Raw genomic sequence first — 27,015 nt, 5'->3', positions numbered from 1 at the left:
CACACCCTCCTCCTCCCTCCCTCACACACCCCCTCTCTCTCCCCCTTCCCCCTCACACACCCTCCTCCTCCCTCCCTCACACACCCCCTCTCTCTCCCCCATTCCCCCTCACACACCCTCCTCCTCCCTCCCTCACACACCCCCTCTCCTCTCCCCCATTCCCCCTCACACACCCTCCTCCTCCCTCCCTCACACACCCCCTCTCTCTCCCCCATTCCCCTCACACACCCTCTCCTCCCTCCCTCACACACCCCCTCTCTCTCCCCCTTCCCCCTCACACACCCTCCTCCTCCCTCCCTCACACACCCCCTCTCTCTCCCCATTCCCCTCACACACCCTCCTCCTCCTCCCTCACACACCCCCTCTCTCTCCCCCATTCCCCCTCACACACCCTCCTCCTCCCTCCCTCACACACCCCCTCTCTCTCCCCATTCCCCCTCACACACCCTCCTCCTCCCTCCATCACACACCCCCTCTCTCTCCCCCATTCCCCCTCACACACCCTCCTCCTCCCTCCCTCACACACCCCCTCTCTCTCCCCCATTCCCCCTCACACACCCTCCTCCTCCCTCCCTCACACACCCCCTCTCTCTCCCCCATTCCCCCTCACACACCCTCCTCCTCCCTCCCTCACACACCCCCTCTCTCTCCCCCATTCCCCTCACACACCCTCCTCCTCCCTCCCTCACACACCCCCTCTCTCTCCCCCATTCCCCCTCACACACCCTCCTCCTCCCTCCCTCACACACCCCCTCTCTCTCCCCCATTCCCCTCACACACCCTCCTCCTCCCTCCCTCACACACCCCCTCTCTCTCCCCCATTCCCCCTCACACACCCTCCTCCTCCCTCCCTCACACACCCCCTCTCTCTCCCCCATTCCCCCTCACACACCCTCCTCCTCCCTCCCTCACACACCCCCTCTCTCTCCCCCATTCCCCTCACACACCCTCCTCCTCCCTCCCTCACACACCCCCTCTCTCCCCCATTCCCCCTCACACACCCTCCTCCTCCCTCCCTCACACACCCCCTCTCTCTCCCCCATTCCCCCTCACACACCCTCCTCCTCCCTCCCTCACACACCCCCTCTCTCTCCCCCATTCCCCTCACACACCCTCCTCCTCCCTCCCTCACACACCCCCTCTCTCTCCCCCATCCCCCTCACACACCCTCCTCCTCCCTCCCACACCCCCTCTCTCTCCCCATTCCCCCTCACACACCCTCCTCCTCCCTCCCTCACACACCCCCTCTCTCTCCCCCATTCCCCTCACACACCCTCCTCCTCCCTCCCTCACACCCCCCTCTCTCCCCCATTCCCCCTCACACACCCTCCTCCTCCCTCCCTCACACACCCCTCTCTCTCCCCCATTCCCCCTCACACACCCTCCTCCTCCCTCCCTCACACACCCCCTCTCTCTCCCCCATTCCCCCTCACACACCCTCCTCCTCCCTCCCTCACACACCCCCTCTCTCTCCCCCCATTCCCCCTCACACACCCTCCTCCTCCCTCCCTCACACACCCTCCTCCTCCCTCCCTCACACACCCCCTCTCTCTCCCCCATCCCCCCTCACACACCCTCATCCCCCCTCACACACCCTCCTCCTCCCTCCCTCACACACCCCCCTCCTCCCTCCCTCACACACCCCCTCTCTCTCCCCATTCCCCCTCACACACCCTCCTCCTCCCTCCCTCACACACCCCCTCTCTCCCCCCATTCCCCCTCACACACCCCCCCTCTCTCTCCCCCATTCGCCCTCACACACACACACCCCACCCCCACACCCTCCTCCTCCCTCCCTCACACACCCCCTCTCTCTCCCCCATTCCCCCTCACACTCCCTCCCCCTCCCCTTCCCCCCCACCCCCACCCCCTCCCCTTCCCCTTCCTCCCCCTCCCCCACCTGCCGACGAAGTTCTCCAACACCGAGCTTTGCCGGCGCTCTGCCCGCCCACCACAGCGATCTGGGGCAGGTCGAGGTTACAGCTCTGACCGATGGAGCTGAAAGCGTCCTGCAGCTTGTTGACCAGCGGGATCAGATCCTCCATCCCCCGGTTCCCCATGGTGCCGCTCGGGGATCGATTCACTCCCAGCGCCTGCGGCCTACACTTCCGCTCACACCCTCGGCCCGATCCGGCCCAGCCACCAGCCACCTCCCATTGACCAGGGCCGCCGTCAATCACCCGACTCCAGACCAATCACCACATGGTTCGCTGAAAGAATACCGCCTTCCTTCTGCGTCACACAGATTAGATCAATCGAGGTGGGGCTCCCACAGTCAATCGCAACGATCGGCAATGTGAGTGGCTGCAGGAGACGTCAATCAATATGTGCACGCCCACAACGCCAGCCATTGACTACAATGCCCGTCGATCATCCCGAATCTATCATTTATTCGCTCCTCCACCGCTGGATAGGCCCCACCAGCTAACTTTCAATTGGCTACCGTAGCACGTCAGTCAAAAGCAGCCAGAACCGATTGGAGAATGATGAGGTCATGTTCCCACCCCCCCTCTTCACCCTTGTTGCTGGATTAGGACACAGAGACGGGCTGTTACACACCCAGATACACAACTTTATACCATACAGCAGGAAAGGTGAAGTCAAACAACGGGAAATAATCCACAGGATGAACATCTGAAATTAAAGAAAAAAGCAACATATTGGAAAAACCTCAGGTGGTTGGACACCATCTCTGTTAACACACAGTTAACAGATACTGAACCACAAGTTTAAAAGCAGGTGGGGAGCAGGATAGAGTTTTGTGGGGTGGGGAATCATAATATGGAGGATTTGTGTTCATGTCAAAAGCAGGAACTATCAAGTATTGACAAAAAAGGAACAGTACATGAAACTTGAAAGGATTCAGAAAGATCTACAAGGATGTTGCCAGGGTTGGAGGATTTGAGCTATAGGGAGAGGCTGAATAGGGTAGGTGTGTTTTCCCTGGAGTGTTGGAGGCTGAGGGGTAACCTTAGAGGTTTATAAGATCATGAGGGGCATGGATAGGACACTTAGGCAAATACACTGACGGCATTTATTTTGACTAGAATATAAAAGCAAGGGTGTAAGTCTGAGGCTCTATAAGATTCTGGTCAGATCACAGAGTCATCGGGATGTACTGCACGGAAACAACCTTTCGGTCCAACTCATCTATGCCGATCAGATATCCTAACCTAACCTAGTCCCCCTTCAAATTGGGAGAGATCTTCCACAGACTAATCGAACAACAGGCTGACGTACTCATACTCAAGATTAAAGGAAAGGCACAGTAGGTCAGGCAGCATCGAGGAACAGAAAAATTGACATTTTGGGCAAAAGCCCTCCAACTCGCATTCTGCCTGACCTGCTGTGCTTTTCCAGCACCACTCTAGTCTTGACCTTGATCTCCAGTACCTGCAGTACTCACTTTCGCCTATACTCATACTCACCTGCACAATTCTCTAACTAGAGGAGTTGGCAAAGAGTTGTACAGTCAGTTGTTGTTTGGGAGTCCTCAACATTGTCTCTGGATGCTATGAGATCTCATGGCATCAGGTCAAAGGTAAGCAATGAATTTCACTGTGTCTTGCACCTGCTCACACACAACATGGGTGCTGGGGAAAAAATAAGCACTACCACAGTTAGGTGGTAGTGTGGGGGAAAATAAAAAAAAAGATAAGCAATGAATCCGCTGGCTGATAAACACATCCCACTCCATGTACCAGCCTTGGTGGTGAATCAATATTCCTCTTTGCTGAACACCATTTAGGGGAAGCACTCTGGATGGCAACGATACAGAACCTACTCTGGGTGGGGAATTTCAATTTCCATCACCAAAACTGGCTTGGTGGCACCACTGTTAATATGACTGTGTGAAGCAGCAGAGCATGCCTAGTAGGCCATATGATGTTTCTGTGTCCTGATTTGAAGATGCCAGTGTTGGACTGGGTGTACAAAGTTAAAAATCACACAACACCAGGTTATAGTTCAACAGGTTTAATTGGAAGCAGTAACTTTCGCAACACTGCTCCTTCATCAGGTGGTTGTGAAGTATAAGCATAAGACACAATTTATAGGAAAAGTTTAAGAGTGTGATGTAACTGAAACTATATATTGAAAAAGACTTGGATTGTCTATTAAGTCTCTCATCTTTTAGAATGAACATATTGGTTTCAGTTCTTTCATATGTAAATTGCAGAACTTTTTTTTAAAAGATTCATCGCAAGTGAACTTTAACAATTGGTGTCAGGTTGACCCAGATAAAGCATTTAAGGTGTGGGCTGCCCTGTGTGAGAATGTCTGTGCCACAATGTTCAGAGTGATTATAATCTAGAAAATGGATTTGCAGAGTCTTACATGGATTCATGCAGGTTTTGAGCAGAACTCCCTCTGGCAGAACTCCCTCTGGCAGCTCATTCCATACATGCACCATCCTCTGTGTGGAAATGGTTGCCCCTTCAATCCCTTTCATATCTTTCTCCTCTCACCCTAAACCTATGCCCCCTAGTTCTGGACTCCCCCACCCCAGAGAAAAGACTTGGTCTACTTATCCTATCTGTGCCCCTCAATTTTATAAACCTCCATAAGGTTTATAACCTCAGCCTCCAAAACTCCAGGAAAAAAACAGCCCGAGCCTATTCCATCTCTCCCTATAGCTCAAAATCTTCCAACCCTGGCAACATCCTTGTAAATCTTTTCTGAACAGTTTCAAGTTTCACAATAACCTTCCAATAGGAAGGAGACCAGAATTGCATGCAATATTCCAAAAGTGGCCGAACCAATGTCCTGTACAGCTGCAACATGACTTCCCAACTTCTTTTACTGTAACTTGAAGTCCAGATACATAACATCTCTTGGCTATCCTTGGTCTAACCTGCTTGTTACCGCCTCAAAGAATTCTATCAGATTTGTCAGGCATGACCTCTCTTATGAATCCATGCTGACTCTGCCCTATTTTATGATGCACTTTCAAGTATTCAGAAATCTGATCCTTCACAATGGACTCCAAAAGCTTACCAACGAATGAGGTCAAGCTAATTGGCCTTTAATTTCCCATTTTTTGTCTTATGCCCTTTTTAAATGGGGGGGGGGGGGGGGGGGGGGTCACATGAGCAATTTTATTCAGTCCTTTGGGGCCCTCCCTGACTTCAGTGATTCCTGAAAGATTACCACTACTGTCCCCACTATGTCTTTCAGAACTCTGGGGTGTAGTCCATCTGGTCAGGTGATTCATCCACCTTCAGGCCTTTCAGATTTTTTAGCATCATTTCCTTGGTGATGCCACATTACTTACCTGTGTCCCTGACTCTCAAAGATTTGGGATATTATTCATGTTTTCCACTGTGAAGATTGACACAAGTACTTGTTCAGTTCCTCTGCAATTTCTGTTTCCCATTACTACTTCTCCAGCAGCCCAATGTCTACTTTTGCCCTTTTTATATCCAAAGAAACTTGCAATTTTAAAAAATATTACTGGCTAGCTTACCCTCATATTTAATCTTCTCCCTCCTTATTTTTAGCTTATGCCCAAAATGTTGTCTCTCCTGCCTCTCAGATGCTGCCTGACCTGCTGTGTTTTTCTAGCACCACACTCCTCGACTGAGAGTCTCCAGCATCTGCAGTCCTCACTTCCCTAGTTAACCACGGACACATCATCCTCCCTGTACCATGCTTCTTTTTCCTTGGGATGAATCTCTGCTAGGTCTCTTGAAATACTCTCAGAAACTCCTGCCATTGCTGTTCCACTTTCCTGCTAGACTTCTCTCCCAGTCAATTCTGATCAGCTCCTCCATCATGCCTCTGTAGTTGTCTTTATTCAACTGTAGTACCGTTATCTCTGATTCCAGCTGCCCAGTCTGAAATTGCAGACTAAATTTTATCGTATTATGGTCACTGCCTCTTAAAGGTTCCTTCACCTTAAGCTCCCTTATCAAGACTGCCTCATTACACATCACTAAACCCAGTATTGCCTGTTCCCCAGTAGGTGCCAACAGAAGCTGCTCTGAAAAGCCACCTTGTAGACATTCCACAAATTCTTTTCCTTGCAATCCACTACCAACCTGATTTTCCCAGCCCACCTGCATATTGAAATTCCCCATGATCACTGTAACCTTGTCTTTCTTACACACCTTTTCTATCTCCTGGTGCATTTTGTGGCCTACATCCTGACTACTGTTGGGAGGCCTATACATAACTCCCATTATGGTTTTGTTCACCTCTACAGTTTTCCATCTCTACCCACACAGATTCTATAATCAACTAACCCTACATCATTTCTTGCTATCGATTTAATTTCATTTCTTAATGATAAGGCAACCCCAGCCCCTCTGCTCACCTGGCTGTCTTTTTGATAGGATGTACATCCTTGGATATTTAACTCCCAGTCCTAATGCCCTTGCAACCATGGCTCTGTGATGCCCACCACATCATACCTGCCAATTTCAATCTGCACCACAAGTGCAGTTTCAGACTGGCTCTCAAAATAAGATATCATTAAAAATCAAAGTTCACCCACACTAAGTAACCTAATCATCTGCCATGATGGGATTCGAACTAATGTCCCAGAACATTAGCCCGGAGTTCTGAGTTGATTCTGGATTAGTGGTGCTGGAAGAGCACAGCAGTTCAGGCTACATCCAAGGAGCTTCAAAATCAACGTTTCGGGCCAAAGCCCTTCATCGGGAATATGAAAGACTTTGGCCCGAAACGTCGATTTCGAAGCTCCTTGGATGCTGCCTGAACTGCTGTGCTCTTCCAGCACCACTAATCCAGAATCTGGTTTCCAGCATCTGCAGTTATTGTTTTTAACCTCTGTTCTGAGTTGATAGTTGATAGAAGAGGCAATACAAAATAAAGGGTATAGTTCTAAAAGGGTATGAGAAGAGACAAATCTAGAGGTGAATATGCATAAATCAGGTTAAGAGAGTGGTTAATAAAGCAGACGGAATTCTGGGCTTTATAAATAGGCATATGGAGTACAAAAGAAATTATGGTCAATATGTAAACACAGTGGTTAAATTTCACTTGCAGTATTATGTCCAATGCTAGTGACACACATTTGGAAGGGTGTGAACACAATAGGAAGATTCATGATAAAAGATTCAGGAGAATGGTTCTAGGAATGAAGAACTTCAGTAATATGGATACATTTGAAAAACTGGGACTGTGTTCCTTGGAAAAGATAAGGAAGTTGCTTGAGATATTCAAAATCATGATGAGCTGAACTGAGTAAATACAGGAAAAAAATAGTTCACAGTGGTGGACAGGACAGAACCAGAAAGTACAGTTTAGAAACGATGAGTCAAAATAGCAATAGCTCCATGAGGGAAAGAAAATTATACATAGCAAATTAGGAAAATGAGTTTTAGGGAATGTCAGTGTGGAGGCATTTACAATTGAAATCTTCAGAAAGTTTTGAGACCATAATTATTTTTCTTTATTTTTCAAATTTTTAGTTTGGAATTGAAAGTTGAAGTTGCTCTTTGACTAGCATCTTGTTTTGCAAAGGAAGAGAGAGAACATAGAACAGTACAGTACAGGCCCTTCGGCCCACGATGTTGTACCAACCTGTGAAACCAATATGAAGCCCATCTACGTTTTTCCATTTTCATCCATTTGTTTATCCAATAACTATTTAAACGGCCTTAAAGTTGGCAAGTCTACTGCAGTTTATAGGAACTGGCCTGGAGAGAGAATTGCAGGTTGATTGCTGCTCCTGGAACACGACAGACTTTTCAGCAACAAGATGGGTTGTTCAGGGACTAGCAGCTGGTTGGATGTTGAATGGATCAATCAAGGGTAGAACATTGATGGCTAGCTCTTCATAGATAATGTTGAAAAAGTGAAACCATAGTTTGAATGGGTTTGGGTCTAGGTTTAGAGCAGAGGGGTGTGTGCGTACAATATTTTGGACTGGAAGTGATTTTGAATTTTAGTATCTCTAGTTTGATATCCAGCTAAAGAATTGTTGAAGGCTTTGAGGAAAGAATCCCAGTAATTCTTCAGCAGTCTGCAGAAGTTGTATGAATTGGTGACTTTGGAATTCAAGCAAGATAGAATTCTATGGGAATATAACACATCACATCACTCAAGAATTTCTGAAGGCCTAGTATCCATTCTGAGATCATTGAATTTGCAAATTGACTTCTTTCAATTTATCTCTTAACTGTGTATCGTCTGTCTGAAAGAATACTGGGCTTAAAGTAAGTAATTTAGTTGTTGTTTATCCATGTTCTGCTAAATTTGAATTGTTAATAATAAATTGTTTTTTCTTTAAGTCTATCTGTTGTTTGTAAAGTCTGGTTAGAAACCGTTGGATGTTTTAATTTTACTGTATTGCAAATGCAGGGATAGGGAAACTGATCTGGTTTGGTCTGTTGTCCCATTCATAATCAGGGGCTCAATTGTGAAACAGAATATTTATCTGAAATTGGATTTTGGTATTGAGTGGGTAAGTGGACACCAAATATGTATACAAATTTCAGGTGCCACTGCAAATTTAAAGTTTTTTTGAAAGTGTCAGAAGTTTTCCTTGTAGCATCAGGGAATTTTGCAAATCACAAAGCTAAACTAACTACAAACTTTGCCAGAGTGAGCTAAGAAGGCTGATATAGATTATATAGGGGGCAGCTCAGTTCTGAACACTGCTACCTCAGGGATTAAGATTCAATTCCACCCTCAGGCAACTGTGGCTGCATGGATTCACTCTAAGTGGTCTTGTTTCCTCCCACAATGTAGGCTAGGTGGATTAGCCATGGGAAATGCAAGGTTACAGGGATGGATATGGGTAGGTCTGGGAGAATGGTCTTCAGAGGGCTATGTGGACTTGATGGACAGAATGGCCTGCTTCCACATTGTAGGTATTTGATGATCCTAGTATCGAAACAGTTGGGTTTAATGGAAGTAGAGGTGCCATGACTGATCCATCACTGAACCTTAGCTACACTTCAGATAATCGGAAATGAGAAATTGGGAGATGGAATTCTTATAGAGGGGGAGAAAAGAGAATCCCAAAGGACATGGATTCAACAGACTGAGCAGAGACCATTCTGTGAATGTGCACTGAAATCAGGAGAGAATACTGTTTCACTAGATGAGTGTATGCTTGGGGTCTAGCTGATGGGGAAGAAGGATATAAAAATGATATCTGATGCAGACCATGGTCTTGTTTGGAAAGAGGAGGGAGTGAAGGAGTTTTTCAGGAATGTTGTAGAAGGAACGGTCCCTGCCACTGTTTGGTGGCAATATTACTTTGGAGGGAGCAGAAAATGGCACAGGATAATCTGCTGAATGTATGGATGGAAGAGGAGGAAAACAGGAATTTGACAGAAGGTTCAGAATTAATACCAAACAGAAGGTTGACATGGCAAAGTTCAAAGAGTATCATTCAGCATCCAATGACGACCAAGGAGCGGGAGGAGTGTGTGCTTAGGGGGCCAAAGGCATTAACTTCCAAATTTCACAATATTTAACTGGAGAAAAGTATCTCATTTGGGATGCAATGATCGTGTTAGTACATCAAGAGAGTAGCTAGGTGGCAATATGGAGATGGTGAATGACAGCAAAAGGGGAATTTCGACCATGAAACCATACCTGGCAATCTGAACCAACCATATACTGTCCAGAGCATTAATAACACATCAAAGAGTTGTTCAGTCCTGGTCAGTTCAGCTTCTTCCATTCTTGAAGAGTAAGCTACTCTTATATTTGTATTTAATTTTATATTTAAAAACTGTTTTAATCTTCACAAAGTACACAAGTGCATCATGCATCACAGCCACTGAACAATCTCAAGTTCTAGACAAAAGAAATTAAGATTTACAATCCACTCACAGAGAATCTCAGTCATTCCAACACAGGAGAGATAGAGAAGGTTTTAACAATATGAGCTGAGACAATAACAAAGTGTCCATTATTCATAGAGACACACAACATGGAAACACTCCAAAGTAGTCCATGCTGACCACGCTCCCAAACTAAACAAGTCCCACTTGCCTGTGTTTTGCCCATATCCCTCCAAACCATTCCCATTCATGTACTTACCCAAAATGTCTTTTAAATGTTGTAACTGTACCTGCATCCTCCACTTCCTCTGGTCGATGTCTGGAAAGTACTGCCGATGTGTTAAAAAAGCTGCCCCACATGTCCTTTTTAAGACTTATTCCTCTCACTTTAAAAATACGCACCCCCTCCTCCCAGGTTTGAACTCCCCCACCGTAGGGAAAAGGTTCTTGCTATTGACCTTGTCTATGCCCCTCATAAGGTCACCCCGCTCCAACCTCCTATTCCTAAGTGAAAAAAGTCTATTTTTATAACTCAAACCCTCCATTCCCAGCAACACCCTGATAAGTTTTTTTTTAAACCCTCTCCAATTTAATATCCTTCCTATAGCAGTGTGAACAGAACTGCCCACAGTATTCCACAAGAGGTCTCATCAATGTCCTACACAACCTCAACATGATATCCTAACTCCTATACTCAAAGGTCTGAGCAATGAAGGCAAGTGTACTAAACACCTTCCTAACCACTGTCTATCGGTGTTGCAAATTTCAAAGAATTATGTACCTGAACTCCTCAGTCTCTCCATTCCACAACTACCCAGGGCCTGACCATTAATTGTACAAGTCCTGCACTTCTTTCTTTTACCAAATTACAATACCTCGCATTTGTCAGAATTAAATTCCATCTGCCACTCAGGGCATTAACATTTTATTTAGGTCAAAGCAATACTGTGGTGACTGATCTGAATGATGTCCAGACACAGGCAGGATGATGGGCTGCTATTTCAATTGTGTAATAAATCAAGCAAACATAGATGGCTTTAAAAAGGCTAATTGCACTGAAGAGAGCAGAGCATGTTGGTTTCAGCTGCTAGGAATAAGCATTCATCAGACAAAAAAAAATATTTTGTCCCCGCACCCCCTCAAATCTCCCAATGATCAGGGAAGACCAGCCAGCAATCAGGGTACCCTTACTGCTGTCGCTCCAGTCACTGCTCCATTAGTTCATTAGAGGAAACCTATCAGGCAACCTTTTTCAAAGTTGCAAGCATATAAGAAAACTTTTAAAAATGCTTATTCACTTACTTACATACACAAAATATATATCTAACAGGAATGAGCACACATTGCAGCTCTCCTTCCTTCACAGCATCAGACAAGTGCTGGAACAAAAAAAATCAGTTTGTTCTTTCTTACACACTTCATTGCTCAGACACATCCTATCAATGAACAAACTTTTTAAAAAAAATAAAATTGTACTTGAAGTATTAGACATCAATGCAAAAACATAGATCAAGGTCAAGCACAGCAGTGATCTCAGATCAAAGCTGCTGGCGAGACAACTTTCATCCCCAAAACCCACCCACCGTACTCTTCCTGCAGTTACCTCCTCTTCTATTTCACTCATCATCTGTTCAACTCCCTCCACCCTCATCTCACAAAGGACCCCCATGAAGACAGCAAGATGGGCTTGAATCAGAGGCAGTAACAAAGTGGCAGGCACCCAGTTGTTAACAAGTGATATGTTAACCCTAACCTTAAATCAGTGCTGCACCAGAATCAGACTGCAGGACAATAAAGATTAGACTGAAACGTATCATGTCCGTCCAAACACAATGGCTCAAACCACACCCACTACAATTAATTGAAACTTAAGCACTAACTAGATAGACAGTCCCTATTCCTTTCTCAAACTGAAACACTATATTGCCACAAAAGGCACCTGGCACAGACCCTTCTTTACTTTAGCCAGTCTGTGGTGTTAAATCAGGTCAGGCAGGTCAGTTAGCATTTCAAGGCGGTTCACCTTTTCACATTTCAACATTTTACCTTGCATCACATGCTGCCAGATCTACTGAGTATTTTGATTATCTTTTGTTTTTATTTCAGATTTCCAGCATCTGCTGTATGTGATGAAGACTTGTACTATCACTTCGAAACTTGTTTCTTAAGTGGAAAGAACCATTTACAACTGTTAAGTGTAATTCATGTTCCTATATTATGGATTTTTCTTTTTTAACCCCCATATAATTGGTAAGCTCAGAAAGCAGTACCAGAAGGTCTGAAATTTCATTTACATGCATCTAAAGTGAGGCTTTTAAAACCCTGGAGGTGATTAGTTCAGTGCCTTAACAACAAGAGTAGAAGATAGGTGTTCTATGGCTTAAGGAGAAGAGATTCTGTCTTTCTAACTCTATCTGGGTGTTCACTGAAAAGGCAGTCTTTTTTCCTCAGTAAAAAGAAAGGCCTGTACTAGCAGCAGTGTGCAGTTGAACAGTCTCTACAATAGTCAGGGCAGAAGTAGTAGTATTCTGAGTATTTTGTGTAAGAGAAAAGCTCCAGAAACAAAAAATAAACTGTGGAAGAGGAGTTTGGAAAACCAATGTTAAGAAATAACCAAGCTATATTAGCTGGTTAAGCGCTTCAGGAAGAGACAGTGACTAAATAAATGCACTGAGTGATTACTTTTATTTCTTGCAAAATCTGCAAAGTCATGCCCCTGAAAAGGAACTTTAAATTGAAAACAGGGGACCCTTTACTGAGGAGTATACATCTGTAAGGTTGCTGTTGAGGGATAACAGGTTGAATCTTTATTTTGACCATTTCAAATAGTTGCTATTAAATGCAATGTTTTTTTTCCTTTATGTGAAATAGATTTTGGTATTCTTTTGTTAAGAGTACATTGGCAGTCTGTTTTGAATGTTAAGTGACTAACCTCCATAGAAACCAAAAAGCAAAAAAAAACTCGAACTATTAAGCCAATGTTTCACACTGGAATTTAGCTTGTCCAGTATAACCATCTGCTGGTATTGCAAATTTTTTGTTTCCGTGTTGAAAGATTAATGTAATCTTACATCAACAAATATGAAACTCCCCCAGCAATGACCTGGAGAGATATTTGGTCAGAAGTTTGATTAGTGGTGGTCTTTCCATATTTTACTTTGCACCTTGATTTTCTGAATTTCAGCATTTTAACAACTTTAATTGCAGCTAACATCCAATAAAATTTGACAGTAGAGGACCCAGGGCTCACACTGATCGTGTTTCTTCCCACTTGGATTTCACTGATATACAGTGAGGGTGAGCATCATTTTTGAGGAGTGACGGTTAACCTGTCAAAGGGTAGCAAACAGATACTTGCACATTCCATATAGACATTGAAGATCAAAGACAAGAAACCACGGAGATGCAAGCATTTGGGAGACTCTCCCACTTGCAAAATGGGATCAGCCAAATGCAAGCTTTGATCAAAAATCACTACTTTTTATTCAATGACTACATCAAGCACCTGGAATCATAAACATTTGAGCAGTCTTGGTCAAGAAATTGTAAATCAGCAATTGCTTCTGCCCACTGCTCAATGAGCCCTTGGTGAGAAGTGCTGGGCTCAACCATGATCTCTCCTACACTCCTAATCACCTTCAATCGGGTGAAGGAGGTTAATGAGGTGACTGAAATTAAAATGTACTTGGAACACTGGGAGAGACTGAATGGGAGTGAGGGAATGGTGGTGCTGGAATTTATCAGAGAAGACAAGTTTGTCACCACAAAACAAAAAAAGATACAATGCCCCATAACAGCACAGACTGAGCAAAATGATGTTAGATTTCCAAGGGTTAGATCATGAGAAATTACATTAAGAAAGGCTTGTATTCCATGGAATATAGACAGTAACAGGGGGGAAAAAAAAGGTGCCTTTTCCCCAGGATGGGGGATTTCAAGACTAGGAGACGTTTTGCACAGAGTGTGGTATGTGTGTGAAGTGAATTTCCTGAGGAAGTGGTGGATGTGGGTACAGTTACAACGTTTGAAAGACATTTGGGCAAGTACATGAATAACAAATGTTTAGAGGGATATGGGCCAAGCACAGGCAGGTGGGACTAGTTTAGTCTTCGATTACGATCGGTATGGAATACTTAGACTAAAAGGTCTGTTTCTGTGCTGTATGACGATATGAAAATTTGATGATATTTAAATTGTCAGGCTAGATAAAAGTAAAAATTTTCTGCTAACAAAACCAAAAAATAAAAATAAATCAGAGCCAGGTAAGAGGAAGAAAACAAAATCTTATGAAACACTTCGTCACATAAACAAAAAAATATGTGTGAAGCTCTTTCACATAAAAGTAATAGATGCAAGTGCAATTGTCAAATTTTAAATTGGAGATCAAGAGCATTTTGCTATCAGGAGTCTAAAGGATATGGAACCAACGTATAGATCAACTATGGTCTCACTGAACTGCAGACTGGGTTCCTCCTCTTCCTGACTTATCAGTAGCATCATTGAAAAAAGGCTTATATTTATAAAGTGGTGCCAATCACAACTTTAGGACCTCCCAATAATTCATTTCTACAGTGTAATCACTAATGTTATAATCATATTTCTTGACTGTCAATATTGGTGTTATTTCTCGTTGTATTTAGATATAAATAGAGGTGAATTAAAGGGAATAAACTTCACTTGGCAGTGAGACTATAGTTGTTGTAGCAGCAGACACCACATAAAAGACAAGGCAGGACAGCCCAGGTAGTGCAATCAGCTGACTAAGGGATGAAACCAGGTCATGCAGAAAATTCAAGCTGACACTGACAGTAATATCATTGCTGTACAGATTAGAGCAGATGAGACAAATTTTTCAGTGAATACTGATATCAATTCGGGTTTGAAAATTAACAAAAGTTGTGATTGCAATGCAGAGTCTCAACCACCAAGCTTTTTTTTGGGGGTGGGGTGGGGAAATAAATCGGGAATTAATGAAAAGCCATCTTCAGGCAGAGAACTTGTGGAGTTACTCAGAGGGAAGTGGGTTAAGGTTATCAATAAGGGAAGGGAATATCAAAATCCCAAGCAATGTAAGTGAGGGAGGAGAGGGGTTGCTTTGCATGACAGTCCCACTTCCCAACCCCAATCATACAAGGCGAAATACTAGAAAGTGCAACACAGCACAGTCATGGGACCAATGTCCACTCACTGCTGTCAGAGACATTCAATGCTGACTCTGGGTACACACTGAAAATATTATTGTACAAAAGGACACAAGCTCCTATAAAATCAATTCCATCAGGTGCATATGGTGAGACAGAACCACGGACCCCTGGTTAAATGAGTTCTCTGTAAGAAGGAGAGATGAAGAAGTTTGGTCATCCACACACTTAGTCCAGCCTATGACCCAGGAGCTGAATAATACTGACCCTGCCCCTGTCTGTTCTTCGAGTCAATGTGGGCGTGAGCTAGACTCTGATGTATGTCGAATTCGGGGCACAGTGTGTCCATTCACACAGCTATTGCGTTTGGTCAGACCACCAGTCAGGATGTCTTGAATGTGCTGCACAATCAGGTTTATGGCAACTACAAGAGAGACAGGTAGCAGAAAATCAAACTTCACAGATTTATTCCTAATAAATCAAAGCAGACAGTGTAGCATTAGTATTCTAGAAAGCATTGCTCCTCCCACCACCAGCTCCTCCTCTCTCCAATTTCCCATTCAATACACACTCGCACCATGCCCCATCCCATTCATAGACAGCCGTCCCACAAAGAACAAAGATCTACACCAATTCTTCATATTGCCTCAGCCCTATGGCTTTGAGTGGGGACAAAAGGCATGATTATGATCTTAGTACTCACCCAGATTTTCCACTCCTCTGGGGATGATGACATCTGCATATTTCTTGGTCTGTGAATGACAACATAAATAGTGACAGCTCTTTCTCATACAGTGATATTTGCATTTACCATTAAAGGAAAAGAAAATCAAAATAAGGAACTGTTACTGCAACTCTACGAAGCACCAACAAAACTGCAGCTGGAGTTTTGCACACAGTTCTGGTTCCATTACTTTAGGAGGGGTGTAGAGGAGTTTCACTAGATTGATTCCAGATATGAGGGGTTTGTCTAATAAAGAGAGATTGAGCAGTTGAAGTCCATATTTTCTGGAGTTGAAATGACTGAGGGGAGATTAACAGAGATATACAAGATGCTAAAGAGGATCAACAATGTAGACAGAGCAGATATTTGCTTGTGCGAGGAAATCTGGAACAAGAGGTCATAATTTTAGGGTAAAGGGGTGGCAGTTTTAAAATAGGTGAGCAGAAATTATTTCTTTCAAAGGGTCTGAATTTGTGGAATTCACTATCCAAGTGTGGTATATGTTAGGACAATGAGTAAATTCAAGGAGGAGACAGACAGATTTTTTTAAACTGGGAGTAGGTTAATGGGTTATGGGGAGTGGACAGGAGAGGAGTTAAGGTCAGCCATGATAGTGTTAAATACTGGAGCAGACTCAGGGCCTAAAATCCTGCTCCTCATCTTTAAGTTCTTATAATCAGCTCTGGCTGCTTCTCATTCACTATCCTTGAACCAGGTCTGTAATAAAACACTGTAGAGTTCCTGCTGAATCAGTTCCAAGCACTGACCTGGCTTCACTTTTAGAGGAACTTTAAACTGAACTCAATGGATCAGCATGTGCTGAACATAAAATATTCAACTCACTGATCTCAACACGACTTCAGTTTTTAAAAGAAAATCTTGCGGCACATGGGCATCACTGGCTGGACCAGCATTTATTGCCCATTACAAGGTAGTGGTGAGCTACCTTCTCAAACCACTGCAGTTCACGTGCTGTAGGTAAACTCACATTGCTGTTAGGGAGGGAATTTCAGGATTTTGTTCCAGCAATTGTGAAGGAATGGCGATGTATTTCCAAGTTAGGATGGAGAGTAGTGTGGAGGAGAACATGGAAGTGTTGGCGTTCCCATGTATCTGCTGTCCTTGTCCTTCCAAATAGAAGTGGTCATGGGTTTGGAAGGTATGGTCTAAGGACCTTTGGTGAATTTCTGCAGTGAATCTTGAAGGTAGTACACACTGATGCCATTCAGTGTCAGTGGTGGAGGGATTGGATACTTGTGAGTGTGATGCCAATCAAACAGGCTGCATTGTCCTAGATGATGACAAGCTTCTTGAGCATTGTTGAAGTTGCCCCCATCCAGCCAAGTGGGGAGTATTCCATCAGACTCTTGACTTCTGCCTGTAAATAGTGGACAGACTTTGGGGAAGTCTGGTGGTGAATTACTTGCACAGTATTTCTAGCCTCTGACCTGCTCTTGTTGCCACTGTGTTTATGTGGCAAGTTCAGATGAGTTTCTGGTTAATGATAGTCCCAAAAACTCATTGATAGTAACACCATTCAGTATCAATGGGCAGTAATTAGATTGTCTATTATTGGTGATTGCCATTGCCTGGCATTTGTCCAGATTTTGTCACATTTGAATGCGAACTGCTTCAGTACCTGAGGAGTTGTGAATAGTGAACAACATACAGTGAACATCCCTATGTCCAACCTTCACCTTATAATGGAAGGTTGGTATTGATGAAGCAGCTGAAGATTGTTGGGCTTAGGATATTACTGAGAAACTCCCGATGTCCTGCAGCTGAGATAACAGACCTCTAAATATCACAACCATCTTCCGATTTGCCAGGTATGGCTCCGATCAACTGAGTCTTTGCTCACCAATACCGTGATTCCAGTTTTGTTAGGGTTCCTTGATGCCACACTCAGTCGAATGCAGCCTTGATTCAATGACTGTCACTCTCATCTCAACTCTGGAATTCAGCTGTTTTGTCCATATTTGAACCAAGGCTGTAATGAGGTCAGGAGCTGAGTGGCCCTGGCAGAACCCAAACTGTGCGTCACTGAGCAGGTTATTGCTGCTTTTTGCCCTGTATTGTGTATACATGACATATCTGGGCAATTTTCCACATTATCAGGTAGATGCCAAGTTTTGTAACTATACTGAAGAGCTTAGCTAAGGGAGTGGCAAGTTCTGGAGCACATGCCTTCAGTACTATTGTCGGAATATCATCAGAGCCCATAGCCTTTGCAGTATCCAGTATCTCCATTTATTTCTTGATACCATATGGAGTGAATCTAATTAGCTGAGGACTGGTATCTGTAATGCTGGGGACTATTGTAGGAGGCTCAGGTGGATCATCCACTCAGCTCTTTTGCTGAAGATTGTTGCAAGTGCTTCAATTTTACCTTCTGTCCTGATGTATTGGGCCCTTCTATCAAGAGGATAGGATATTTGTGGACCATCGTCCTCCAGTGAGTTGTTTAGTTATCTACCACCTTTAATGACTAGATGTGGTAGGACTGAGCTTAGATCTAATCCACTGGTTATGGGATCACTTAGCTCTGTGTTTGCTGTTTGGCAGCTTCAACAAATTGACACCCTTTTGTTTGGTGCTGCTCCTGGCATTCCCTCCTGCTCTCTCTATTGAACCAGGGTAGATTCCCTCTTTTAATTGGGGTATTGCCAGGTCATGAGGTTACAGACTATGTTAGAGTACAGGTCTGCTGCTGTTGATGCCCCACAGCGCCTCGTGGATGCCTGGTCGAGTTGCTAGGTCCATGTGAAGTCTGTCCCATTTAGCACGGTGATAGCGTCAGACAATACAATGGAGAACATTCTCACTGTAAAGACGAGACTTTGTCTCTACAAAGGACTGTATGGTGGTCACACTTACTGATATGTAGATTGAGTCTCACCTGTAACCTCACTTACCCTGACTACCTAGTTCATTACTCCCAACTCTCAATCTAACCAATTACTTCTGAATAATTGCTCACCGGAAGACAGAACTCCTCGAAGGCTGGTTTTACAAATGTGGTGTACTGTGTCAGGATTTGCTCCAGGTCCCTCCCTCTCTCACTGATGTCTCTCAACACTGAAGATGGGAAACAAAATAGTTAAAATTGTGAAAAGCAGAAACAATAGAGCTCACCATATAAACATTGCATCAACAGAGACTGGGGAACAGGTCAGTATGGACAATGTCCATAAAGCTGGCCCCTCTTACAGTCTAGAGCTCCTCAGCTTAGAAGTTCAGGGCCAGAGCATGGAACCAGGTGATTAAAAAAAAATCAAAATTGTTGGAAAAGCTCAGCAGGTCTGGCAGCATCTGTGGAGGGAAAGCAGAGTCATCATTTTGGGTCCAGTGACCTTTCATCAGAACTCCAGATCCGAAGCGTGACTCTGCTTTCTCTCCACAAATGCTGCCTGACCTGCTGAGTTTCTCCAGCAATTTCTGTTTTTGTTTCAGATTTCCAGCATCCACAGTTCTTTGTTTTATAACCAATGAAAATGGTCTTGTGGGATCAGTATGGGAAGCAAAGGGAGTGCAGCGGAGCAGAAAAAGAAACAAATCAATTCTGTTCATTTACTGTTCAATACCATTTCCCAATTCCAGATCTACCTCAACCCAAGGCCAACCAGGCACCATAATCACCCTCAGCCACCTCAGGAAACCTTCTCACCTCTTCGGGAGAGCCGGGTATCCGCATCGGTGTCCACAAAAAGTTTCATTTGGAACAAGTCCCTAATCTCTTGGGAATAGAAAACTAGGATTCCCTCGAAGAGGACCACATCTGCTGGATAAACTTTCACCATCTCAGATTTTCTGTGTACAAAACACCTCAGTTAGTCTCACTCCAAATCCACATGAGCAAAGAACACTCAACCCTTTGTTTAATCAGACCATTCTCTATCCAAGTTGGATTTAAAAGTAATTATTAGCCCTCTTTTAGTTTGAGTTTTTTTGAATGAGATGTGGGCATTGCAGGCTGAGCCAGCATTTATTACCCAATTACCCTGAAGGAAGTGTGAGCTGCCTTCTTGAATGATCCGAGTCCACATGCTATAGAGACACACACAGTTGTTAATGGTTGTTTCAGGATTGAGAACCAGTGAAAGAACAGCAGTAATTGGTCAACAGATTGGTATGGAGTTCGAGGGGAACTTGCAGATGATGTTCCCACCACGCATCTGCTGCCGTTGTCTTTTTAAATGGGAGAGCTCAGGCATTTGGAAGGTGATGTTGTAGGAGTGGCCATGGCACAAACACTGAGACCTGCCTCCCAATTAGTCTAAATTAGCAGCCACTAACTCAATTCCTTCTCCTAAATACACATGGGTTATTTGCCTCTGTGGATTTCTCAGACTATGCTCATTAGTAAAACAATAAGGAGACAGTTTATTTGTACAAGATATACCAGCGTGGGAGGATCACTGCTGCCTTCACTTAATGTCAACATACACAACCTAATGGCAGGGTTCAATTACAGGAGTCCTGTACAATCAAAAATCCCACCCACCACAAAGCAGCAGTTATAGGGGTATAGGATGATTGGCCAACAGAAATACAAGCCTTACTTCCCTCCTCCACCCAAACATTGTGCAATCTCAGAAATGATGATCATTACCAGAAGGGCAGCATACTCTGAGCTCAGTGCCCCACAAATAACAGTTTTGTCTCCAATTTCTACAACCTTTGCTTTTCATTAGCAAATGTAATTGGAATTGGTGGTTTGTTTGATAGTTCTGTGCACTCTGATGCATACCGTGAGTGTTTAATAAAATCATAAACGGGAATTGAGACTGTCTTGCCATTGACGATATCCTTCAAGGTGTGAAGAATTAGTTCATTGTCAAAAGCATCTGCATACAAGAGAAAAAAAAAGAGGAAAATCAGGAACAAGCAGAACCTGGAAGTCACCACAAGGATCTCTCTACCACAACCACACAGTGACCCTCACACTGTATAAAACCTGCCTCAGGCTACATCATCCCTTTGAATTTCAGAAAATACAAAGCAGAATATTAGGCTTCCTTTCATTCTGAGAATCACAAATCAAATTCTCAAAGTCATGCCGTCCCTGTCTGTAATCTCCAACACAGACCCGACAACGCCTCTTCTCTTCACCCACTCATTCATCCTTATCATCTTGTTCCTGTTGCCCCTCCCACCTGTAACACAAGTAAATACCTGGATGATCGAAGTTATACTGCCCTTTACTAGCCTTGGCTTTTTGTTCTGCAGTCAGCACCTTGTAGAAACTGTCCTGGCTCAGGATCACCACTTGTCTCTGCTGCTGGTCCACCTTATTCTGGCCCAGCAACTCAACAATTTTCTGACACACCGAGGACTGTGGTGAAAGAAGAACAGAAGATTAAATTATATCTTCAATAATCCAGAATTCAGTCATACGTCTGAGTTGAAGACAACATGTTTGGCACAATAACAGACAACATCCACAGTGAGGTCATGAATTTGAAATTTGTTAAACTTGAGAGGGTGCAGAAAAGATTTACAATGATGTTGCTGGGATTGGAAGGTTTGAGCTACAGGGAGACGCTGGGGCTTTTTATTCCCCCCCCTGCCGGAGCATCAAAGGCTATGAGGTGACCTTATAGAAGTTTATGAGTGGCATGGCTAAAGTGCATAGTGAAGGTCTTTTTCCAAGAGTAGGGGAGCTCAAAACTAGAAGGCATAGATTTAAGGTGGGAGGGGAAAGATTTAAGAAGTACCTGAGGGAAAACGGTCTTATGCAGAGGTTGGTATTTGTATGAAGTGAGCTGCCAGAGGAAATGGTGGAGGCTGGTACAGTTACATCATTTAAAAAGCTTCTGGATGTGTACATGAATAGGAAGGGTTTAGAGGAATACGGGCAAAACACATGCAAATGGGACTAGGTCAGATTGGGATGCCTGGTTGGTGCGGACAAGTTGAACCGAAGGGTCTGTTTCTGTGCTGTATGACTCTATACATCAGCAAGTCATTTGTCATGCTTTCACATACAGAACGATCTGATCTCAAAGTGATGGAAAATTGTGTTTCAACCTAATTCCTCATGGCCACTAACTGAAATTGACATTTGATGAGAGAATTAGGTCATACATTGCAAAATGCAATGGTCTGTTCTAAAATGAGGGATAGGACAAGGCATTGTCAGATTCAGAAAGAGAAGAGAACCCTCAACCTGAGCCCAAACAGAAAGAGCAGTGGCGTCCATTGAGTATTTCTTTTCCCTCATTGTTTCAGGGGATTGGGCACCACAGGCAAGGCTGACATATGTGTCCCATCTCTAATTACCCTCGAATGGAGTGGCCTGTTAGGACATTTGAGGGGGCAGTTAGGAGTCAAACATGTTGTGTGGATCTGGAATCACATATAAGCCAGACCAAGCAAGGAGAGCAGATTTCCTTCCCTAAAGGATATTAGTGAACCAGTTACCTTCTGACATCAATCTATGATAATTTTATGGTCACCAGAGAGACTTGCATTCAATTCCAAAATTATTAATTGAATTTTAATACCATTAACTGCCTTGATGGGATTTGAACGGACGTCTTGGAGCCAGGGCCACCACCATCCCCCTGAATGTGGAGAAGCTGAGGTTGTATAGGGATAGAGCACTTTAGGAATCCAAGTCCAGAAATCATTAAAAGCTACTGTTAGATACAAAATAAAATTTTAAGAGGCTACTGGAATGCTGGCCTTTACCTCAAATAGTTTCAGATTATAATGTTACGTTTGTATGCACACGAAGAAGTAGTTGAGACTTTTCACTAACTTTTCTGCCAGTTAGGATGGAGTGCAAGTAATACATTTGCAGGTTCCAAATATTTTTGATGCTACTTTGTATAATGAATTCAGGTCTTAGCATAGCTCAAAGCATAGAACATACTAAAAAAAAAGTGCACCTGCAAAAAAGGCCAAAAGATTGCTATTTAAAAACAGCAGAAAATTGAAGGCCTTATTTTCAAATACACACATTTATAACCAAGGTGAATTGAAACCACAGATAGAGATAAATTTGGATGAGCTGATTGGCATTAGAGACATAGCTGAAAGTTGACCAATGCTAGGACTTGAATGTTGAAGAGTTTTGACAACATAACGTCAGAAATCTAGGTGGTGGTGGTGGTGTAAGGAAAGCTCTGTGAATTAATGGTAGTCTTAGTTCAGCATGGAGTGATGACCTTAACTTGAAATTATCAGATGTACAGTTGTTTATGGAGAAAAGTAGCAGCAAGGTAGAGACCATTTGTAGGAGTAATTTACAGATCCCCAAACAGTAAATCAGTGTATCAAACAGCAGACAGGAGAAAACAAAATGGAACATGCAAGAACTGCTCCACAATAAATCAGCGACATTATGCAACATGGGGAAGGCAATGGCGTAATGGTACGGTCACTGGACTAGTAATCAAGAAACCCAATAACTTTGGGGACAGCAGCTGGAACCCCAAAATGACAGATGGTGGGATTTGGAATTTTTTTTTAAAATCAGGAATTATAATTTCAAATGACCATCACAAAACCACATTTGTGGTAAACAAGCCTCTAGGCGACAATATCAAATCACAAATTAAGTGTACAAATCTGCAAAGATTAGTAGTAGGTCAGAGATTGGGCAGACTTTAAAATCAAAGAATGATTAAGAGATAAAAAGCAGAGTATGAGCAAAAACAAGCAATATAAAAACAGACAGTGAATAGTACGTGTCGGAATAGGAAGAATGACTATAATCAGATCAACTTAGAATTCATTATGGGAAATAAAGATTTTGATCCCTATAGCTATAGCTCAAACCCTCAAACCCTGGCAACATCCTTGTAAATCTTTTCTGAGCCCTTTCAAGTTTCACATCTTTCCTATAGAGGGAGACCAGGGTTGTTCCAATAGTGATCTAATCAATAACCTTTGCAGCTGCTTCAATGTCCCAACTGCTATACTCAGTACACTGACCAATACAGCCAAGCATACTAAAATCTTCTTCACTATCTTGTCTACCTGGGACTTCACTTCCAATGAACTATGAACCTGCACTCCAACGTCTCTGTACAGCAAAACTCCCCAGGACCTAACCATTAAATGTACAAGTCCTGCCCGGATTTGCTTCTCTAAAATGCAGCACCTTGCATTTATCTAAATTAAACTCCATTTGCCACTTCTTAGCCCATCTGATCAAAATCCCGTTGTAATCTGATGTAACCTTCTTCGCTGTCCACTACACCTCCAATTTTGGTGTCATCTGCAAACTTACTAACTATTTCACTTATGTTCATTTCCAAGTCAATTATACGAGTGACGAAAAGTAGTGGTCCCAGCACTAACCCTTGTGATACACCCCTGGTCACAGGCCTCTAGTCTGAAAAGCAAACCTTCCACCGCCACCACCCTCTGTTTTCTACCTTTGAGCCCATTCGGTCTCCAAATGGCAAGTTCCTCCTCTATTCCATGTGATCTAACTTTGCTAACCAGTCTACCATGAAGAACTTTGCTGAACACCTTACTGAAGTCCATATAAATCACATCCACTGCTTTGCCCTCATCAATACTCTTGGTTACTTCTTCAAAAAACTAATTCAAATCACGAGACCAAATTTCCATGCACAAAGCTATGGTGACTATCCTGAAATAGTGAGACCACGTTACCCAACCTCCACTCTTCCAGCACCTCACCTGTGACAATAGATGATACAGATATCTCAGCAAGGGGCACAACACTCTCTTCCCTAGCTTCCCACACAGTTATAGTGTACACCTGATCAGGTAAAAGTGAGGACTGCAGATACTGGAGATTAGAGTCAAGAGTGTGGTGCTGGAAAAGCACAGCAGGTTAGGCAGCATCTGAGGAGCAGGAAAATCGATGAAGGGCTTTTGCCTGAAACTTCGATTTTGCTGCTCCTCAGATGCAGCCTGACCTGCTGTGCTTTTCCAGTACCACACTCTTGACTACACCAGATCAGGTCCTGGGGATTTATCCACCTTTATGAATTTTAAGACATCCAGCAGCACCTCCTCAATAATATGGACATTTTGCAAGATGAATATGAATAAAGTAATTTTTGAAATAGAAAAAGCACAGATAGTAGATGCATTGATTCTCTCTTTCAGGATGCATTAAATTCTGAAAGGACCCCAGAGGATTAGAAAATGGCAAACATAATATTTTTTATTCAAGAAAGCAGGGAGGCCAAAAGCTGTAACCTTGAGACCAAATGGCCTGACGTCTCTCATTAAGAAGGTGCTAGAATCTAATTCTGATGAAGGATTGTGAAGGGTCACAACTTGAAAGGTTAACTCTGCTTTCTCTCCACAGATCCTACCAGATCTATGTTTCTTCAGAAATTTCTGTTTTTGTGCTAGAATCTAACTGATGCTTTTAAAATAAATTTAAAATTCAACAGACTAAATATAGAGACTGTACCATTTATTAGCTGTTTGGTGATTTCAAAATAGGTTTCACACTAAATCCTTCTCCCAAAAATAGTAACAATACTACTCAAGCAGCTTTGCCAGAGATGGAAACAAAGTTGTCACTTCAAGTCAGCTTTTCTCAACGCTCTAAAGTATTAGGCAAGGGATCAGTAGTCGTACAGCACAGAAACAGACCCTTTGGCCTAACTTGTTCATGTTGACCAAATTTCCCAAACTAAACTAGTCCTACTTTTCCTTCCTTGGCCTTGGGTTTCCTCCAGGTATTTCAGTTTCCTTCCACAGTCCAAAGACGTGCAAGTTAAGCAAACTGGCTGTGCTAAATTGCCCAAAAGGGTGTGTAGGTCACATGCACTAGTCAGGGGTAAATATCAAGTGGGGGAACACATCTGGGTGGGTTATTCTTCAGAGTGTTGGTGTGGATTTGTTGGTCTGATGGGCCTGTTCCACACTGTAGATATTCTATGATACATATCCCTGTAAGTTTTTCCACTCCTGTGCCTATCCAATTGAACTCCTTCACCTTTGGGGAAAGACCTTTGCTTTACATTTGTTCTATGCGAACTGCAGGAGATGACAGACTAAAATTTGTCTTATGACAGAGGCTGAGCATCTTCCTGTTGTTCATTCCCAGTCTATCCTCAAACCTGGTACATTCTTAAACAGACACTCCCAAAGGCTACACAGAACACCAAAAAAAACTAGCTCAATGATGAAAAGGAAACGGTATTTGCATTTATTTTATTACTCAGCGTCTCTTCAGAAATCCCCAATGACTAAAGCCTAATATAATTCCGCCCACACCCTAGAACCCAACTTTACCGGCTTTTTACTTTCATTCCTGACAGGGCCGGCACCGCGCCTGCGCATTCCTCAGCCCCACACCAGGACCAGAACCAGAACCGCGCCTGCGCATTCCTCAGCCCCACACCAGGGCCAGAACCGCGCCTGCGCATTCCTCAGCCCCACACCAGGGCCAGAACCAGAACCGCGCCTGCGCATTCCTCAGCCCCACACCAGGGCCAGAACCGCGCCTGCGCATCCCTCAGCCCCACACCAGGACCAGAATCGCGCCCGCGCATTCCTCAGCCCCACACCAGGGCCAGAACCGCGCCCGCGCATTCCTCAGCCCCACACCAGGACCAGAATCGCGCCCGCGCATTCCTCAGCCCCACACCAGGACCAGAACCGCGCCCGCGCATCTCTCTGCACCACAACGTGGCTAACACCGCGCCTGCGCATCCCTCAACGCAACACCGGGACAGAAACTGCGCGTGCGCAACTCAGCACCACAACGTGGCTAACACCGCGCCTGCGCATCCCTCAGCGCCTCACCGGGACCGGCACCAGGCCTGCGGAGCAGCCTCGCCACGGGGGCCGTTCCCGCTTACCATGCGGGCGTTTTCTAAAGTCTGAGTTCACAACACCGCTCGAGAGGCAGTTCCACTGGAATCCCGGACTACAGTCGCCAACGCGATGACCTACCTTCCCGCTCGCAGTCCCGCCGCTGACAGCAATAAGGAAAGGTCGATGCTGCACCTTTCGCTCAAGCACCGCATCGGCTGCCATTTCCGCCGACATGACTGCGGAGCTGGCGCATGCGCGCCTTTATGTATGCTACAACCAAACTTGGTTGTTTCAGCAAAAGAGGTTGGCGAGGCAATGAGCTCACCCAAATTAGAGAGATTCCCACATCATCCAAAATCAGAGAGATTTCGACGTCATCCAAAACTAGGTAGATTCCCGTATCATCAAAAATCAGAGAGATTCCCACATCATCCAAATCAGAGATTTCCATATCATCCAAAATGACAGAGATTCCCACGTCATCCAAAACTAGGTAGATTCCAATATCATCCAAAATCAGAGATTCCCACACCATCCAAAATCAGAGATTCCCATATCATCCAAAATTAGAAACATTCTGATATCATTCCAAAGTCAAAGAGATTGTCATATAATCTGAAATCCGAGA

General features: G+C 44.0%; 2 protein-coding genes across 3 annotated transcripts in view; both read right to left on the bottom strand.

The window, feature by feature from the left end:
* LOC140468236 (dynamin-2-like) overlaps positions 1 to 2,116 on the bottom strand; it is a 47,607-nt gene extending 45,491 nt beyond the window's left edge. The window contains 2 exon segments of the mRNA XM_072564507.1: positions 1,901 to 1,928; positions 1,931 to 2,116. Of these exon segments, the coding sequence (XP_072420608.1) occupies positions 1,901 to 1,928; positions 1,931 to 2,060 (158 nt within the window). The 5' untranslated portion in view covers positions 2,061 to 2,116.
* An 11,104-nt stretch (positions 2,117 to 13,220) lies between these two features.
* On the bottom strand, positions 13,221 to 26,634 carry LOC140468235 (uridine-cytidine kinase 2-A-like). Of its 2 annotated transcripts, none has more exons than XM_072564505.1 (7): positions 26,526 to 26,634; positions 20,802 to 20,961; positions 20,377 to 20,473; positions 19,294 to 19,436; positions 18,607 to 18,704; positions 15,606 to 15,654; positions 13,221 to 15,326 (listed from the first exon to the last, which is right to left on the bottom strand). In XM_072564505.1, the coding sequence occupies exons 1-7, from the start codon at positions 26,619 to 26,621 to the stop codon at positions 15,193 to 15,195; spliced, it is 777 nt and encodes a 258-aa protein (XP_072420606.1). In that variant the 5' UTR covers positions 26,622 to 26,634; the 3' UTR covers positions 13,221 to 15,192. The 2 variants fall into 2 exon arrangements, with proteins under 2 accessions (XP_072420606.1, XP_072420607.1); XM_072564506.1 differs by lacking the exon at positions 26,526 to 26,634 and adding an exon at positions 25,863 to 25,925.
* Positions 26,635 to 27,015: the final 381 nt, after the last annotated feature.

The sequence above is a fragment of the Chiloscyllium punctatum genome, chromosome 46 (assembly GCF_047496795.1).
Source record: "Chiloscyllium punctatum isolate Juve2018m chromosome 46, sChiPun1.3, whole genome shotgun sequence".
Classification (NCBI taxonomy): Eukaryota; Metazoa; Chordata; class Chondrichthyes; order Orectolobiformes; family Hemiscylliidae; genus Chiloscyllium; species Chiloscyllium punctatum.
Note: the sequence above shows the minus strand (reverse complement) of the source record. Positions and strands in the feature narration are given on the sequence as shown.

What these genes read in the sequence shown, in the direction of transcription:
- LOC140468235 (XM_072564505.1), bottom strand. Translation starts at nt 26,621, where the DNA reads ATGTCGGCGGAAATGGCAGCCGATGCGGTGCTTGAGCGAAAGGTGCAG. An exon ending in GCGGGACTGCGAGCGGGAAG is followed by an intron (nt 20,962 to 26,525) that starts GTAGGTCATCGC and finishes CTTTCACCACAG; the next exon opens with TCCTCGGTGTGTCAGAAAAT. An exon ending in TCGAGGAGTTCTGTCTTCCG is followed by an intron (nt 15,655 to 18,606) that starts GTGAGCAATTAT and finishes TGTCATTCACAG; the next exon opens with ACCAAGAAATATGCAGATGT.